Source organism: Enhydra lutris, unplaced genomic scaffold (genome assembly GCF_002288905.1).
Source record: "Enhydra lutris kenyoni isolate GAN:26980312 unplaced genomic scaffold, ASM228890v2 scaffoldscaffold7, whole genome shotgun sequence".
NCBI lineage: Eukaryota > Metazoa > Chordata > Mammalia > Carnivora > Mustelidae > Enhydra > Enhydra lutris.
This window is the reverse complement of record NW_019154091.1, coordinates 17,411,082-17,426,412: the sequence shown is the minus strand read 5'-3', so window position 1 is coordinate 17,426,412 and position 15,331 is coordinate 17,411,082. Positions and strand designations below refer to the sequence as shown.

At 34.3% G+C, this 15,331-nt stretch overlaps 1 protein-coding gene across 1 annotated transcript in view; it reads left to right on the top strand.

Moving 5' to 3' along the window:
- LOC111142277 (leucine rich repeats and IQ motif containing 1) overlaps positions 1–15,331 on the top strand; it is a 187,505-nt gene that overhangs the window by 161,936 nt on the left and 10,238 nt on the right. The window contains exon 23 of the mRNA XM_022495329.1: positions 14,479–14,611. Within this exon, the coding sequence (XP_022351037.1) occupies positions 14,479–14,611 (133 nt within the window). The remainder of the gene's footprint in view (positions 1–14,478; positions 14,612–15,331) is intronic.

Below are 15,331 nucleotides of genomic sequence, written 5' to 3'. Positions count from 1 at the left end.
GAGAATCACTAACAATATTGAAGCAGTGATCAAAAACCTCCCAAAAAACAAGACCTAGGACCTGATGGATTCCCTGGAGAATTCTACCATACATACAAAGAAGAAATAATACCCATTCTACTGAGGCTGTTTCAAAAAATAGAAACAGAAGGAAAACTTCCATACTTTTTTTTATGAAGCCAGCATTACCGTGATCCCCAAACCAGGCAAAGACCCCATCAAAAAGAAGAATTTCAGACCAATATCCCAGATGAAATATGGATGCCAAGATTCTCAGCAAGATCCTAGCTAATAGGATCCAACAGTACATTAAAAAGATTATCCACCATGACCAGGTGGGATTTATCCATGGGATGCAAGGGTGGTTCAACATTTGCAAATTAGTCAATGTGATAGAACAAATCAATAAGATAAGAGAGAAGAACCACATGGTCCTCTCAATTGATGCAGAAAAGGCATTTGACAAGATACTGATTAAAATGATCCTGATTAAAATGATACAAAGTATAGGGATAGAGGGAACATTCCTCAACTTCATAAAATCTATGAAAAACCCACAGCGGATATCCTCCTCAATGGGGAAAAGCTGACAGCCTTCCCTTTGAAATCAGGAACACAGCAAGGATGCCCTCTCTTACCACTCTTGTTCAACATAGTACTAGAATTCCTAGCAACAGCAATCAGACAACAAAAAGAAATAAAAGTTATTCAAATTGGCAAAGAAGAAGTCAAACTCTTTCTCGTCACAGATGACATGATACTTTATATGGAAAACCCAAGAGACTCCACCCCCAAACTACTAGAACTCATTCAGCAATTCAGTAATGTGGCAGAATACAAAATCAATGCACAGAAATCAGCTTCTTTCTTATACACTAACAATGAAAATATAGAAAGGGAAATGAGAGAATCGATTCCATTTACAATAGCAACAAGAACCATAAAATACCTGGGAATAAACGTAACCGAAGAGGTAAAGGATCTGTACTCCAGGAACTACAGAACACTCATGAAATATATTGAAGAATACACAAAAAGATGGAAGACCATTCCATGCTCATGGATCAGAAGAATAAACATTGTTAAAATGTCTATACTGCCTAGAGCAATTTATACTTTCAATGCGATCCCAATTAAAATTCCACCGGCACTTTTCGAAGAGCTGGAACAAACAATCCTTAAATTTGTATGGAACCAGAAAAGACCCTGAATTGCTAAGGAAATGTTGAAAAAGAAAAACAAAACTGGGGGCATCATGTTGCCTAATTACAAGCTTTACTACAAAGCTGTGATCACCAAGACAGCCTGGTACTGGCACAAAAACAGACACATAGACCAGTGGAACAGAATAGAGAGCCCAACTATGGACCCTCAACTCTATGGTCAAATAATCTTTAACAAATCAGGAAAAAATATACAGTGGAAAAAAGACAGTTGCTTCAATAAATGATGCTGGGAAATTGGACATCTATGTGCAGAAGAATGAAACTTGACCATTCCCTTACACTATACACAAAGATAAACTCGAAATGGTTAAAAGACCTCTATGTGAGGCAGGAATCTATCAAAATCCTAGAGGAGAACATAGGCAGTAATCTCTTCGACATTGGCCACAGCAACTTCTTTCAAGATATGTCTCCAAAGGCAAAGGAAACAAAAGCGAAAATGAACTTTTAGGACTTCATCTAGACAAAAAGCTTCCGCACAGCAAAGGAAATAGTCAACAAAACAAAGAGACAACCCATGGAATAGGAGAAGTTATTCTCAAATGACACTACAGACAAAGGGCTGATATCCAAGAGCTATAAAGAACTCCTCAAACTCAACACACACAAAACAGATAATCCCATCAAAAAAATGGGCAGAAGACATGAACAGACACTTCTCCAAAGAAACGTACAAATGGACAACAGACACATGAAAAAATGTTCATCATTATTAGCCATCAGGGAGACTCAAATCAAAGCCACATTGAGATATACCACCTTACACCAGTTAGAATGGCCAAAATCAACAAGACAGTAAACGACAAGTGTTGGAGAGGATGTAGAGAAAGGAGAATCCTCTTACACTGTTGGTGGGAATGCAAGTTGGTGCAGCCACTTTGAAAAACACTGTGGAGATTCCTCAAACAATTAAAAATAGAGCTACCTGGGGCACCTGGGTGGCTCAGTGGTTGGGTGTCTGCCTTCGGCTCATGTCATGATCTCAGGGTCCTGGGATCGAGCCCCACATCGGGCTCTCTGCTCAGTGGGAAGCCTGCTTCCCCCTCTCACATTCCCCCTGCTTGTGTTCTCTCTCTCTCTCTCTCTCTCTGCTAAATAAATAAATTATCAAAATCTAAAAAAAAAAAAAAAAAATAGAGCTACCCTATGACCTGCAATGGCACTAGTAGGTAGTTACCCCAAAGATACTGATGTAGTGAAAAGAAGGGCCATCTGTACCCCAGTGTTCATAGCAGCAATGGCCACAGTCACCAAACTGTGGAAAGAACCAAGATGCCCTTCAGCAGATGAATGGATAAAGGAGATATGGTCTATATATACAATGGAGTATTATGCCTCCATCAGAAAGGGTGAATACCCAACTTTTGTATCAACATGGATGGGACTGGAAGAGATTATGCTGAGTGAAATAAGTCAAGCAGAGAGAGTCAATTATCATAGGGTTTCACTTACTTGTGGAGCATAAGGAATAACACAGAGGACATGGGGAGATGGAGAGGAGGAGTGAGTTGAGGGAAACTGGAGGGGGAGATAAACCATGAGAGACTGTGGACTCTGAGAAACAAACTGAGGGTTTGGGAAAGGAGGGGAAGGTGTTGGGTGAGCCTGGTGGTGGGTATTATAGAAGGCACATATTGCATGGAGCACTGGGTGTGGTGCATAAACAATGAATTTTGAAACACTGAAAAAAAGTTAATTTTAAAAAATCAGTGGGCAATAGACTTTTCAATAAATTTACTTAAGTGATTATCTATGCAAAAAACTAATTATGTCCACATTAAAGACCTAAATATAAGAAGCAAAAATATAAAACTTATAGAAGAAAATGTGGCAGAATATAACATTGGATATCTAATTATTTCTTTAAAAATACTCATCATCTTGATAAATATATTTACATTAAAATTAAAAATCTCTATAAATCCAAAAATATAATAGTGAAACAATAGCCTATAGAGATGGAAAAGGTATTTGTTACGTATATCCAACAAAGGTCTCATATCCAAATACATAAATAATTCCTGAAAGTCACTAAAATACAGCCTAATAGAATAAATAATATTTTTAATTTTTAAAATTTTTTTTTAATTTTTAAATTTTTTAAAATTAAAAAAATAAATAAATAATAGCCTAATAGAAAAAAAAAAAACAAGAAGCTCTAACATATTTTTCACCAAAGAAGATATCCAAGTAACTTGTGAACATATAAAAAGGTACTTAATCTCATTTTGTAGCACAGAAATGCAAATTAAACCTGCAAAGTAAAAAAAAAAAAAAAAAAAGCCTCAAAAACCTAATTGTTGGAAAACACATAACCAATAAGACTCATATTTTGCTGATTGAACTACAATTTGGTACTACCATTTGGAAAGCAGTTTTACATGTGGTGGATTTGAAGATATGCATTTCATATGATCCTTCAATTACATTCCTAAATGCTTGCCCTATAGAAACTTGTACAAGGATAGAGTAGTGTTTTTCTTAATAGTCCAAAACTAGAAACAGCCCATGTGTCCAACAACAATGGAATGAATAAATTCTAATACATCTATGCTGTGGGATACAGTATGATTCTGAAAAATAATGAACTGCATCTATACACAGCAACAGAGATGAATCTCACAAACAATACTGAACAAATGAACACAAGAGAATACCTACAGGATTGTAGCAAGCAAAGCTTGCTTAATACATAGGTAGGAAAATTTTATAAAGGAAGTCAAGAAAATCAATGTTATAAAATTCAGCATAATGGTTATCCCTAAGAGAGGAGAATTTTGAGCAGGACTTCTCATGTGCAAGCTGTGTTCTGTTTTTTTTTTTTTTTTTTTGAATGATCAGAGATTACATGGAACATGTAGTTATATGTGTATTTATATAATAATTTTAAACAATGTATGCATAATTTATATAATATATAATCTTTACATGTTTTAAATTACTTATAAAGCTTGAAATTCTAAATACCTGCTATATGCAATATTTTGTGTATATTGTATATCTCATAACAAAATAAAAATGATAAAAAGAGCTCTCTGTGCTCACTTGACAACACATATACTAAAAATGGAATAATATAGAGAAAATTAGCATGGCCTCTGCTCCAGGACAAAATGCAGATTCATAAAGTGTTCCATATTTTGCTTTCCTTTCTAATGTAGAGCAATGACAAAACTTTGTCTCTAATAAGCAAAGTGACTTGACCAACTGAAGTCCCTTCCAGCTGCAAATCCCACCCCCAATTTTTCCCCTTAAAAAAAAAAATCTTCCCCGGGGTGCCTGGGTGGCTCAGTGGATAAGCCGCTGCCTTCGGCTCAGGTCATGATCTCGGGGTTCTGGGATCGAGCCCCGCATCGGGCTCTCTGCTCAGCAGGGAGCCTGCTTCCCCCTGACTCTCTGCCTACTTGTGATCTCTCTCTCTCTCTGTCAAATAAATAAATAAAATCTTAAAAAAAAAAAAATCTTCCCCAATTCGATATTTATATAAGTAGTTTAAAGCCAAAATTTAATTATGTAGGGAAGACGGGTAATGCCTATCTTGACTTTTTTTCCTCACTAGGAGGCCCTGATTCATTTACAAATGAATTTCTGCTACATAAAATAAAAATCTATCTTTTTAAACAAAATATAATGAAAGATAAAAATTCTGCATTAATAAAGTATACACTTAGAAGACTCTAAAATATTTAGTCTATAGGGTTACTTGTTTAAGTGATTACCTATGGAAAACAACAAGTTTGGAACCAGGATTATTAGTCTCTAATATGTTTGTCATTCAGATTGTGAAAGAGGAGCACTTCGATGGCTCAGTCCCTTAAGCATTCGACTCTTGATTTAGGCTTTGCCCTGAGTGTTGTGAGATTGAGCGTGGAGTTGGGGTCCATGCTGGTTGTGGAGCCTGATTAAGATTCTCTCTCTTTCTCTCTCTTCTCTCCCCATCTGCCCCTCCCCGCCTTCTCTCTCTCTCTCTCTAAAAATGATTGTGAAGGAAAATTATTTTTACTTACATTTACTAGTTTTGTTATAGAGCAAGCAATATTTTAATATATATTCAGTATTTTATGTGATGTTAGCTCTATGTGTAACAGAAGCATATCTGTATTCTTATTTGACAGGTAGAGAAATCATTAGAGGCAGAAATTAATAGTCAGTGAGAAATGCATTATGAAAATATAAACATATATATGATAAGTATTTCTGTTTTATAGCTATAAAAATGATTACAATGATACAAAAAATGTTTAATTGGATCCATCAAGCCTCTATCATTAGTATATCCATATAATTCCACTTACTGAGTTCTTTTGAAATAAAACTAGTAAAGGAACTCAACCATATATTTGGACCATGATCAATAAATATACATAAATGAATAGAATTAGTGGTATCTTTTTACCAGAGCAGAAGCTTTTATATATGGCAAGAACCTGAAGTCCAACTATACAAACAAACAAACAGAAAACAGGTCACAGTAATATTTATTTGGCCACTATAACCACATTATTTTGAAAGCCAACCTGCTTACATCACCAGCCTATGCATTATTCTATTGGGTGGGCCCTAGTTTGGATGACCTACTGTATTAACACTCCCTAAGGGAGTCCAGGTTGGATAGGAGAATATTTTCCAAGAGTAATTAAATTAAGAGAGTGAAACAGGAGAGAATCATGTCAATGGAACCTCCTTCATGGTTATTACTGAGCAATTGCTAAAAATTATTTGAAATAACTTGAAATCAATTAGGACTGTGTGTCCTTGTTATCTTTTGAAAATTAACTTTTCTTTATTAAAGACACACTAAAATCCTCATATATTATGAAATAGAATACATTAAAAAAATACCTGTTATAGATTTAGAATTCTTTGAACAAGGACTTCCTGGACTCCCCCAGAAAATTGTTCTGTCTAGTTTTGTGGTTAATCCTGGGATCCTTCCAGTGACTCCCTGGAACCTTGATCTTGTCCTGGATTTAGAGACTCTTACAGATAGTCTCACCTCTAGGATAGCTAAGTCTTGGCCCATGGCAACTGAAATAGCATTAAGGCGATGTATAATCAGGTTCATTTAACTTAAAAAATAGCAAAATTGCTAGAGTTATTAGATCCTTAATACATGTCAGGTATGATATGTGTTCTGTTTCTTTATTTTATCATACACATTTTAGGAGAAAAAAACTGAGGCAGAGAGAAGGTAGATAATTTGCTCAACTTTGCACAGTTAGTAAGTGAAAACACCAACTTATTGTGTGCAAGATAGATGTTAGGCAAATAAATGACTAAAGTATAGACTCTCCAATACAGGCTGAATTGATTTATCCTAGAATTAACTTCTCATATGTCACAATTTTAGAGGCTTTTCTAGTGAAAAACTAAGTGGTGTGCTAGATTCATCAGAAATACAGAAAGCAATCTTAGACAATGGCTACCAGGTAGTTCTAAAAGCAATATTCTATTAACACTTATTATAACTTAGAAATGGGTAAATCTGCCAATGTCATGACAGTGAAGGATGAGTATCATAGATTTTTCCTTTTAATCTCAGGTTCCAATACAGCTTGGTATAGCAGTGTTACTGATCCTGTCATTTAAAACATTTACATTTTGTTTATCATGGATTTTTGCATTAATTTTTATTTTAAAATATTACATTAAATATTATTTACCTTGATTCCTGAGATTCTTGTCACCCCCTTAAATTTTATGCCCAAAGTAAAATATTTCATTTGCCCCCACTTGACTTACCCTAGTCCTGGTCTTGGTTAACAGTAAACATGGAGACACATTATGCATTAATATGACTATACGTATGACTATATCACTTTAACAACCCGCAATTTTCTTGACTTATGTGGCTCTCTCAGAAGAAATTAAGGAACCACTCTTTATGTAGTATATGGTGCTCCACTGTAAAGATAGTGAGGAGATTCGATTCAACTGGCCAATACAAATGGCAAAGCGTATCCTTTCAAGTAGAATTATATGCAAGTTGAATACAAAAGGCTTGTTATAATTGGTTAAAACACACAACTACATCAACTTTGTGAAAGAATGTTTCTGTTATTCCAGAGGGAGTCACAATTTTCAGTATTATCGAATTGCTCTATTTAAGTATCTGCAAAATCTATAGATTTTAAAGGACAATTTAGTAACTAACTAACTTCTCCTTTGCTTTCCTAAAGGTCATTCATATAATTTATGTATCACCCAACCCCCAAATTGACAAATTTTGAGAATTAATCTAAATGTCAGAAACTAGCAAGTATTTTTCATTCTAGTACTTTTTTTTTAAGCCTCTCTACCATAAAATATAATGAAATATGTAAAGGAGTGATTAGTGCTGCATTTAGCCTTTGACCCTTACATACAGCTTTGGCTCTATTCCCAAAATTTCTGTTTTTAAAGTTTTGCAACAACAATCTTCTTTATTCATGAAGTCATTTTCCTTAATGATCAATTACATATATATTTAGATATATTTTAAAAGAATAGGAATGTAGCTTGTCACACACAAATGGATCTTAGAGAGTTACTGGTTCCATGCCAATGCCATCAACTTTCCAGCAACAGATTGGATTGGTTAAGGAAGAAGCCATAAACACCCTATCAACAAGTATTTATACAGATGTTAATGAATTTAAAATTCTGTTAGTGTAACATTTATGCCAAACTCCAATTTTATTTGTGCTTTGTGAGGTATGATGCAATAACTTCTTTTAATAAACATGTACAGACTGCTTATACTTTAATAAGGAAACATATTTTTAGTGTTTCCAGCATGAGATACATAGAATCAGCCATTTATCAAAGTTACCAATAATATTTCCATTGCACATAGCATTTTGCTCATCATGCAACTATGTCCTCCAAAAGCTTTTGGTAAAAAGATAAACTCATTTCTATCTGTGAAACAAGAATACGTTTTTATTATATTACTAAGAAAGGCCATTAAGGGAAAAGAAAATAGTCATGGGAAAATTGCCATATGTATTTAAAATATAAATAATTAGCTTTTTGTGTATGTCCCAAATGATAATTGAATCTTAATCTCCCTCTGTGTAGGATATTTATGCTATACTGAAATTTTAGAAAACATTTATTTGAAGCATATGGGTTTAATGAACACTTATTTTGTTTTTCATGAAGAAAAGAATAATATTTCCATTAATTTCAAAAGAAACTTCATCTCTTTTAGTGAACTTCTTAAAGCTGAACTGCTTTCCTCTAGGATTGTGTACACTGTGGACATTTTATAAAGTAGCCTTATATGATGGAGTAGTTTTGTTGTTGTTGTTGTTTTAATTTGCCATCCTTGGTTGTCAGTTTTTATCCCAAACTAGTTCTGACTTTCAGAGCTGAAGTTTCTATTATAATGATTAAGTTAGTTATAAATAGGAATGTATTACCCTCCATAATGCACAGGTCTGTCTGCACACTAAAAATCTAAATTCTAGCTCTACATTTGTCAGGACACTGACAGACCATTAACCAATTATGACAATTATTCCATTATTTCACAAATATTTTTGAACACTATCCTACTTATACCCCTTAAAGAGCTTATTTATACTAGGCAAAACTGACACATGAATAGGAAAATAAAATATAATGTAATAAATGCTATTACGGAGTCTCTATAGGAACTTTTAGAGGGCATCTGCAACTTAATTTGAGTAAGGAATGCAGTGTTGGGAGATCAAGGACTTAACACAAAGAACATAATTTCCAAACTGTCATGTCATGAAGATATGAAGAAAAAAAAAACACCATTGGCAAAAGTGAGTAATCTGAAGCATAAGCCTATAGGCAGAAGAGACCATTTTGAGTAATTCTAACATATCTGAGTGTCTGAGGCAAGAACCTAACAAATGTGTCTGAAGTTGTTACAAAAAAATGAACATTATCCAGAGGCAATGGAGATCTGGAGTTTAACGTATGAAGCAGTGTAATTAGATTTGTATTTTAGCAAGGTCATTTGCAGTATGGAGATATATACATGGAAACAAGACCAAAGGAAAACAAAAACAAAAACACACCAAAAACAAAAAACAAAAAAACAGTGAGAGGGCTCTTACAGTAATTCAGAAAAAATGATGGTTGTCTGACATAAATTAGTGATAAGAGAAATCCAGGAAATATGAGATTGAAAAGAATTTAGGAGGTAAAGTATGCAGTTGTAGGGTGAGGATGAATACTGGTTCATACAAGACTCTGGTTTCTGACTTACACATTGACAATGGTGGTAGCATTATGGGACCTTGGAAAAGGTAGGATAATACATGAGTTCAGCTTTTTTAAAAGCTCAGTTTAAATTACCTGTGGGATATCTAAGTGGCAAAGCTTTGGATGGATATGTATTTCAAAAGGAAATAATGGAAGTGATTGAAGAAATTGAATGAATATCATACAGGAAAAGGATAGCCTAAGAGTAAATGAAGCCAGGTTTGAACCCTAGAAAAGAATCATGAGATGAGAAGGGATAGCAAGGGAAAAGGAGCCCTTGAAGGAGACAGGTTTAGACAAAAGGTGTGAAAACAAACAAACAAACAAACAAACAAACAAAAAACACAACACAATAAAAAACCAAGGAGAGTGCAATGAAACAAAATCCAAAAGAAATAAGACTTTTAAGAAGGAAGGGGTGGACAACAATGCATAATAATATTAAAGAGGAGTCAGTAAGATAATAACTTCAAAAAGTCCCAAAGATTTGGCAATACTAATGATCTTAGTGTGAACAGTTCCAGTGAAATGGTGTGAAGAAGGAGGCATCTTGCAATGAGCTGAAGCATGAATTGTAATAAGTCAACAGAAACTGGTCTTTGTCTACCATTTCAAGAAGTTTATCTGATTAGGGAAGGAGAGAGAAGAGTAGCGAAAGGGGAAGCTAAAAGCCATTTTGACAGGTACTAGAAATACAGAGGAAAAGAAAGTACTGATGGATAAGAGATCCTAGATTCTATAAAAAGGTTGAGATTCAGAGCAGAGTTAAAAGCACTGTGTTTAGAAGAAATTGTGCTTCTTCCACTGTGATAGGTGAGAAAGGTACCTTTGCACTTACATCACCACAAAGAAGCCTGTTCACTCCTTTCAAAATGGAGCCTGAAATAAAGTGGATAGTGGGGATGGAAAGGAGGAGCCAGTTATTAGCAACATACCCAGCAGGTAGACTAGATCTAGTTTCTGATTAGATGTTGGTACTGTAGGGAGTGAGCAGCCAAGGTTGACTCCAGAATACCTGGTCTGGATGACTTGGGAATTCAGGAGGCAAAATATACTTAGTAGAATTATGATGGTTAAAAACAAGTTGTGATTCTGAAGTTCAGCTGGATATGAGAATAGGAATAAAATAGAGGCTGGTGATATTTAGTCCTCTGGGCTGCCAGTCCCATCAGGTAATACACAATGTCTATCTGGCTGACTATCATCAGAAGTCAGCACAGTGCCAGGCAAAGAGTGGGGTGGGGGTGAGGGTCCTGGATACTTGTAGAATGAGGAACACATCTAAAGGAATCTATAAAGAAGCATGAAAGGGAAACTTGAGAGTTTTAAGACAAAAGAAATGACCCATGTAGTTGAAGTCAGCAGAGAGGTCAATTAAGATGAAATAATTGTGTTTGTTAGATTCAGACAGTTCTTAGTAAGGACAATTTCAATTGGATTAAATTAAGGTGGATTTGGAAAGTGAAGAAGTAGAAACAAGGAGTAGACGTCTCTTAAAAGAATTTTGTTAACCAATAGCTTTTAGTGTGAAAGGGGAAGTTTTAAAAGAGTGCAGAATTTGTCCCTGAAAACTTATATCTTATTTTATGAGTTTATTGAATGGGAGATATGAACCTAGGGGAAAATGACTTGTAGTTTAGAAGATATTTAGCAATAAATTTGTATGCCTAGAGAGAAAGTTGCTCCTTTTGAAACTACAATAAGAACTGAAATCAAACAATAGGCAAAAGAAAATATTTGCACCAGTGATAATAGATAAAGGATTATGAATGGTCAGTTAAAAACGGAAATGGAAATGCTAGGAACTGGGGTGAATAAGAAAGTATTTTACATTATTTGATTTATAATTAATAAGTAATCGTGGAATAACATTCAATCTCACTAGCAGTAAAAAGTGTATAGATTAAGGCCACATTGGACAATATTTGTGTCATATTATTGAGAACTTTAAAATATTTAACATCCCAGTGTTCACCAAGGACTCAGTGAAATGAGTAATCTCATATAATCTATGGTAAATTGGTGAAAGCTTTTACAACTATTTGACCATATAGATTATATCAAGTTTCTCAAAATATTTCTAGTTTTAGAGATGTTATCTTTTTTTTTTTTAAGATTTTATTTATTTGACAGAGAGAGATCACAAGTAGGCAGAGAGGCAAGCAGAGAAAGAAAAAGGAGGAAGCAGGCTCCCTGCCAAGCGGAGAGCCTGATGTGGGACTCAATCCCGGGACCCTGAGATCATGACCTGAGTGGAAGGCAGAGGCTTAACCCACTGAGCCACCCAGGTGCCCCTAGAGATGTTATCTTTAATTCCACCTGAAAAACAGATCAATTAAATAATTAGAAACCTATCATGTAACAGGCTGGTACATCATAGTGTATAACCACTAATATTATGTTTAGGATGAGATTTCCATTACATAGAATACATTTGATATATACTAATAGAAAAATAGAATGCCTAGAATACATATAATTTTATGTAAACAAAACCCAAAAAATCTATTAAAGAACTACGAGTAAATGCCTTAAAAATATTATTCAGTGATTATCTTTGGATAGTGGGATTTTTGTGGAATTTCTTTCCTTTTTTTTCTTTTTGACTTTTTAATTTTCTGCATTTTCTAAATTATCTGTAATAAGAATGTATTCATTTTATAAAGAAAAGTTTAACAATTTGTTTAAATAAAATTACTCAAATTTTTGTTTTGAAGAAAAGGAGCAAATGTAGACAGCAGTAACTAGGCTAACAGCAGGAATCAAAGGAAAGACCTTTTTCCTTCTGTTATGATTCCAGAAATTCATGAAGCAAGACTCAGAAAAGTAGGAAAAGACAGGAAGTAAAGCGGTTTGAGTTCTGCAGGTAAAATGGTGCCTCTTCTACAACTGAAAGATTTTACTGGACAGCCTGAGTAATGACAAGCACCCATTAAGTAATCCAAATTGCCATTATTCTTCCTATGTGAGATGCTAAAAACAGAACTTCTTCTACAAGTTTAAAAGAGTTAATCTTATTTTCCTCTTCTCAAAGACAGGAGTAATCCTGAAATGGTTTAGCCAAAATGGAATCAATTTCTTCAGTATGTAAATTACAGTATCTTCAAGTACATCCAGCCAACTTCACCAATGTGCTTGTTCTGTTATTACACTTGAGCACACGCCAATCTACCAATCTATGCCTTAGGGTGAAAATGGTTAATATGAACTGGATCCTTACAGTGAAATCTCTCATCTTTACTCAGGGATTGTTTTTTAGAACCTTAGCTGGAACTCTGATGTAAAACCACTTAAGGTTTACGGAGTGTTATCAGAGAGTAAAATCGTTACAAAAGGATTCTCTCCTTATCAAGAGTAGTTAAGTTTCTAGCTATAGGCTCAGTTGATTATCAGTGGCCACTCAGTTTTTTCTGTCACGGCACTTATGGGTCCAACATTTGGTCTGGTCAACCAAGATGGGGGCGGGGGGGTAAAAGGCTGGGACTTCACCAGGGAAAAGACTTAATGCTGTGCAGTAATGGGAAGTGACAATGCCAAAGTTTCCCTCTGTTGGATTCTCTTATAGTTTCTGTATACCTATATGGCCACTTATCAGAATGGTGTCTGCTCATGGATTCAATGGTCAGCCTTTGCATATGAAGTAATTGTTCCTTCAATATAGCAGGTATGGAGGGATTGGCTTAAGCTTAGGATACAAAGGATATGGCCATCTTAGAAACATAAGGTGGCATGAGAAGCAACAGCAAGTTAACTTTGCTAAGTAACACGGAGTCTAGAGAAAAAACATGCTGATTTTTATCTTTTCTAAGAATTGGCTACAATATCTCTAAACTAGAGTCATTTTACTAATTTCAGCAACAATTTTTAAGGAAAAAATCTACATGGTAGAGGTAGCACCCCTGGCATGTTCAGAATGACAAATGCTAACCTTGTACGTATATGTATGACTGCGTGTGGCACATGCACCAAGCATTCGAAGCAGGCCTTGCACCATACTTCATTTGTTTTCCAAACAACTTGAAGGTATGCGGTGTACAAAGATCTATAGTGAAAGAATTAATAAATTAACATATAAAATATTAGGTCTTAAATTATAGGATTCTTGTTAGTTTGATTACCATGCATTAGTTTTCAAGAGGGGCCTATCTCTGGTATACTACCAGTCAATCCTACCAAGCTAATAAGTTTCTAAACACGAAAATGCCTCCAAATGAGATCTAGTCCATGAAGGAAGGCTCTAAAACAGCAGGTTTTTGGTGTAATTCTGAAAAGCATGGCATTGTCATAGCAGAACATCTACAGATTTTTTTTAAATGACACAAATGTATAAATTTTACATATAAATACAAGGGTTGGATTTTTAATTTTCTTTTTTCTTTTTCTTTTTCTTTACTCTTATATAGTTGTTACCTTATATTCTTACCTTATATAATTTCTCCCCTTGCATATTTTCCATATCCATTTATATTATGCTTCCTTACCTCCTTTCTTAAATGGCTACTCTGGCATAAGCACAGGTTCCCTAAACTTTATATAATTATATTCCTCGCTTAAAATATTGTATTAGCTTACACAAACCAAGCTTAGTTTTATATACAAAATTAAAACTCTGTTTCAAATACCCTCAATAAAATTTATGAATTCTATATACATACAAGGTTAGTGCAAGAACTAGACTTTAAAATAAGCCTCAAAAGACATCATAGTGGACAGATATTCTTTTTATACTAGAATTTTACTATCTACCAAGAATAATTCTTTGAATTTTTAATTTAAAAGCTAAAAAAAAAGCAAGTCCTGAAAGATGTTGGCTACATTGAACCATTGTCTTTATTTTTAAAAATAGGTGATTTTGAAACTCAAGCAGGAAAATTACTTAATCTGTAAGTGACAGACATTTTTCTTACAGATGATTATGCTCCCATGAATTAGTTTGTTTTTCTTTTGATGAAATTGTTTGCCTAGACTGATCTACTTAGCCAAAATTTGATCTCTTTTAAATAACAAATAGAATTTCCATATTTTTCCCCAGGTAAGAAAGAAGAACTTATCTACAAGGATGCCTCTCCGAATGAAAAATTAGAAAGGAGTAAAGAATACACATACCAATGGCTTCACACACAGGTTGGGATTCATGAAACAACTAATTCGAGAAATATGAAATGGTGAGGTCATTTCCTTTAAATTAGATTTTTGTATTGCAAACATACCTTGAAAAATGAAACCTAGGTTAATTGTGCTAAAACAAACATGACTTTATAGCCAAAGGCCAATACACCCATTGCCAGGTTATAAAAGGCCTCTTCTTTGGAATAGATTTAATCACTCTTTATATTTTTCACCTTAAAATGTTTCAGAGTTCTGTTTCTGTAATGCTTAAAACCAACAGATGAAACACACAAATGATTCTATTTTATAAAGTAAAATGTGTGGTATCAATAAACTGTTTATAAATATAGTATGTATGGGAGGTTATATTTTGTTTTGTGTCATTTCTATCATTTACATTTGACAGTTAAATTTATAATTCAACACTGTGCTTCCACTTTACTAGTCATGTAACTAATTTCCAGTGATGTCTCCATGCTTCAGTTTCCACTCCTTTATAGTGAGGTGGTAGTATCTTATCTATCTCACAAGGTAGAGGTACGATCACAAGGTTGAGGATGTCAAATGTTTATATCCCTTAGAAACAAACAAGGAAACATGAACATAATAGGTAATCAATTAATTTTTGTTACATTAATGTACGTATTAGTTTGCTACCACATAACAAAATACCATAGACTGTGTGGCTTAAATAACAGAGTTTTATTTTCTCACAGTTTTGGAGGGTATAAGTTCAAGATGGAGTTAGCAAGTTTGGTTCTTTGGAGGTCTGTCTT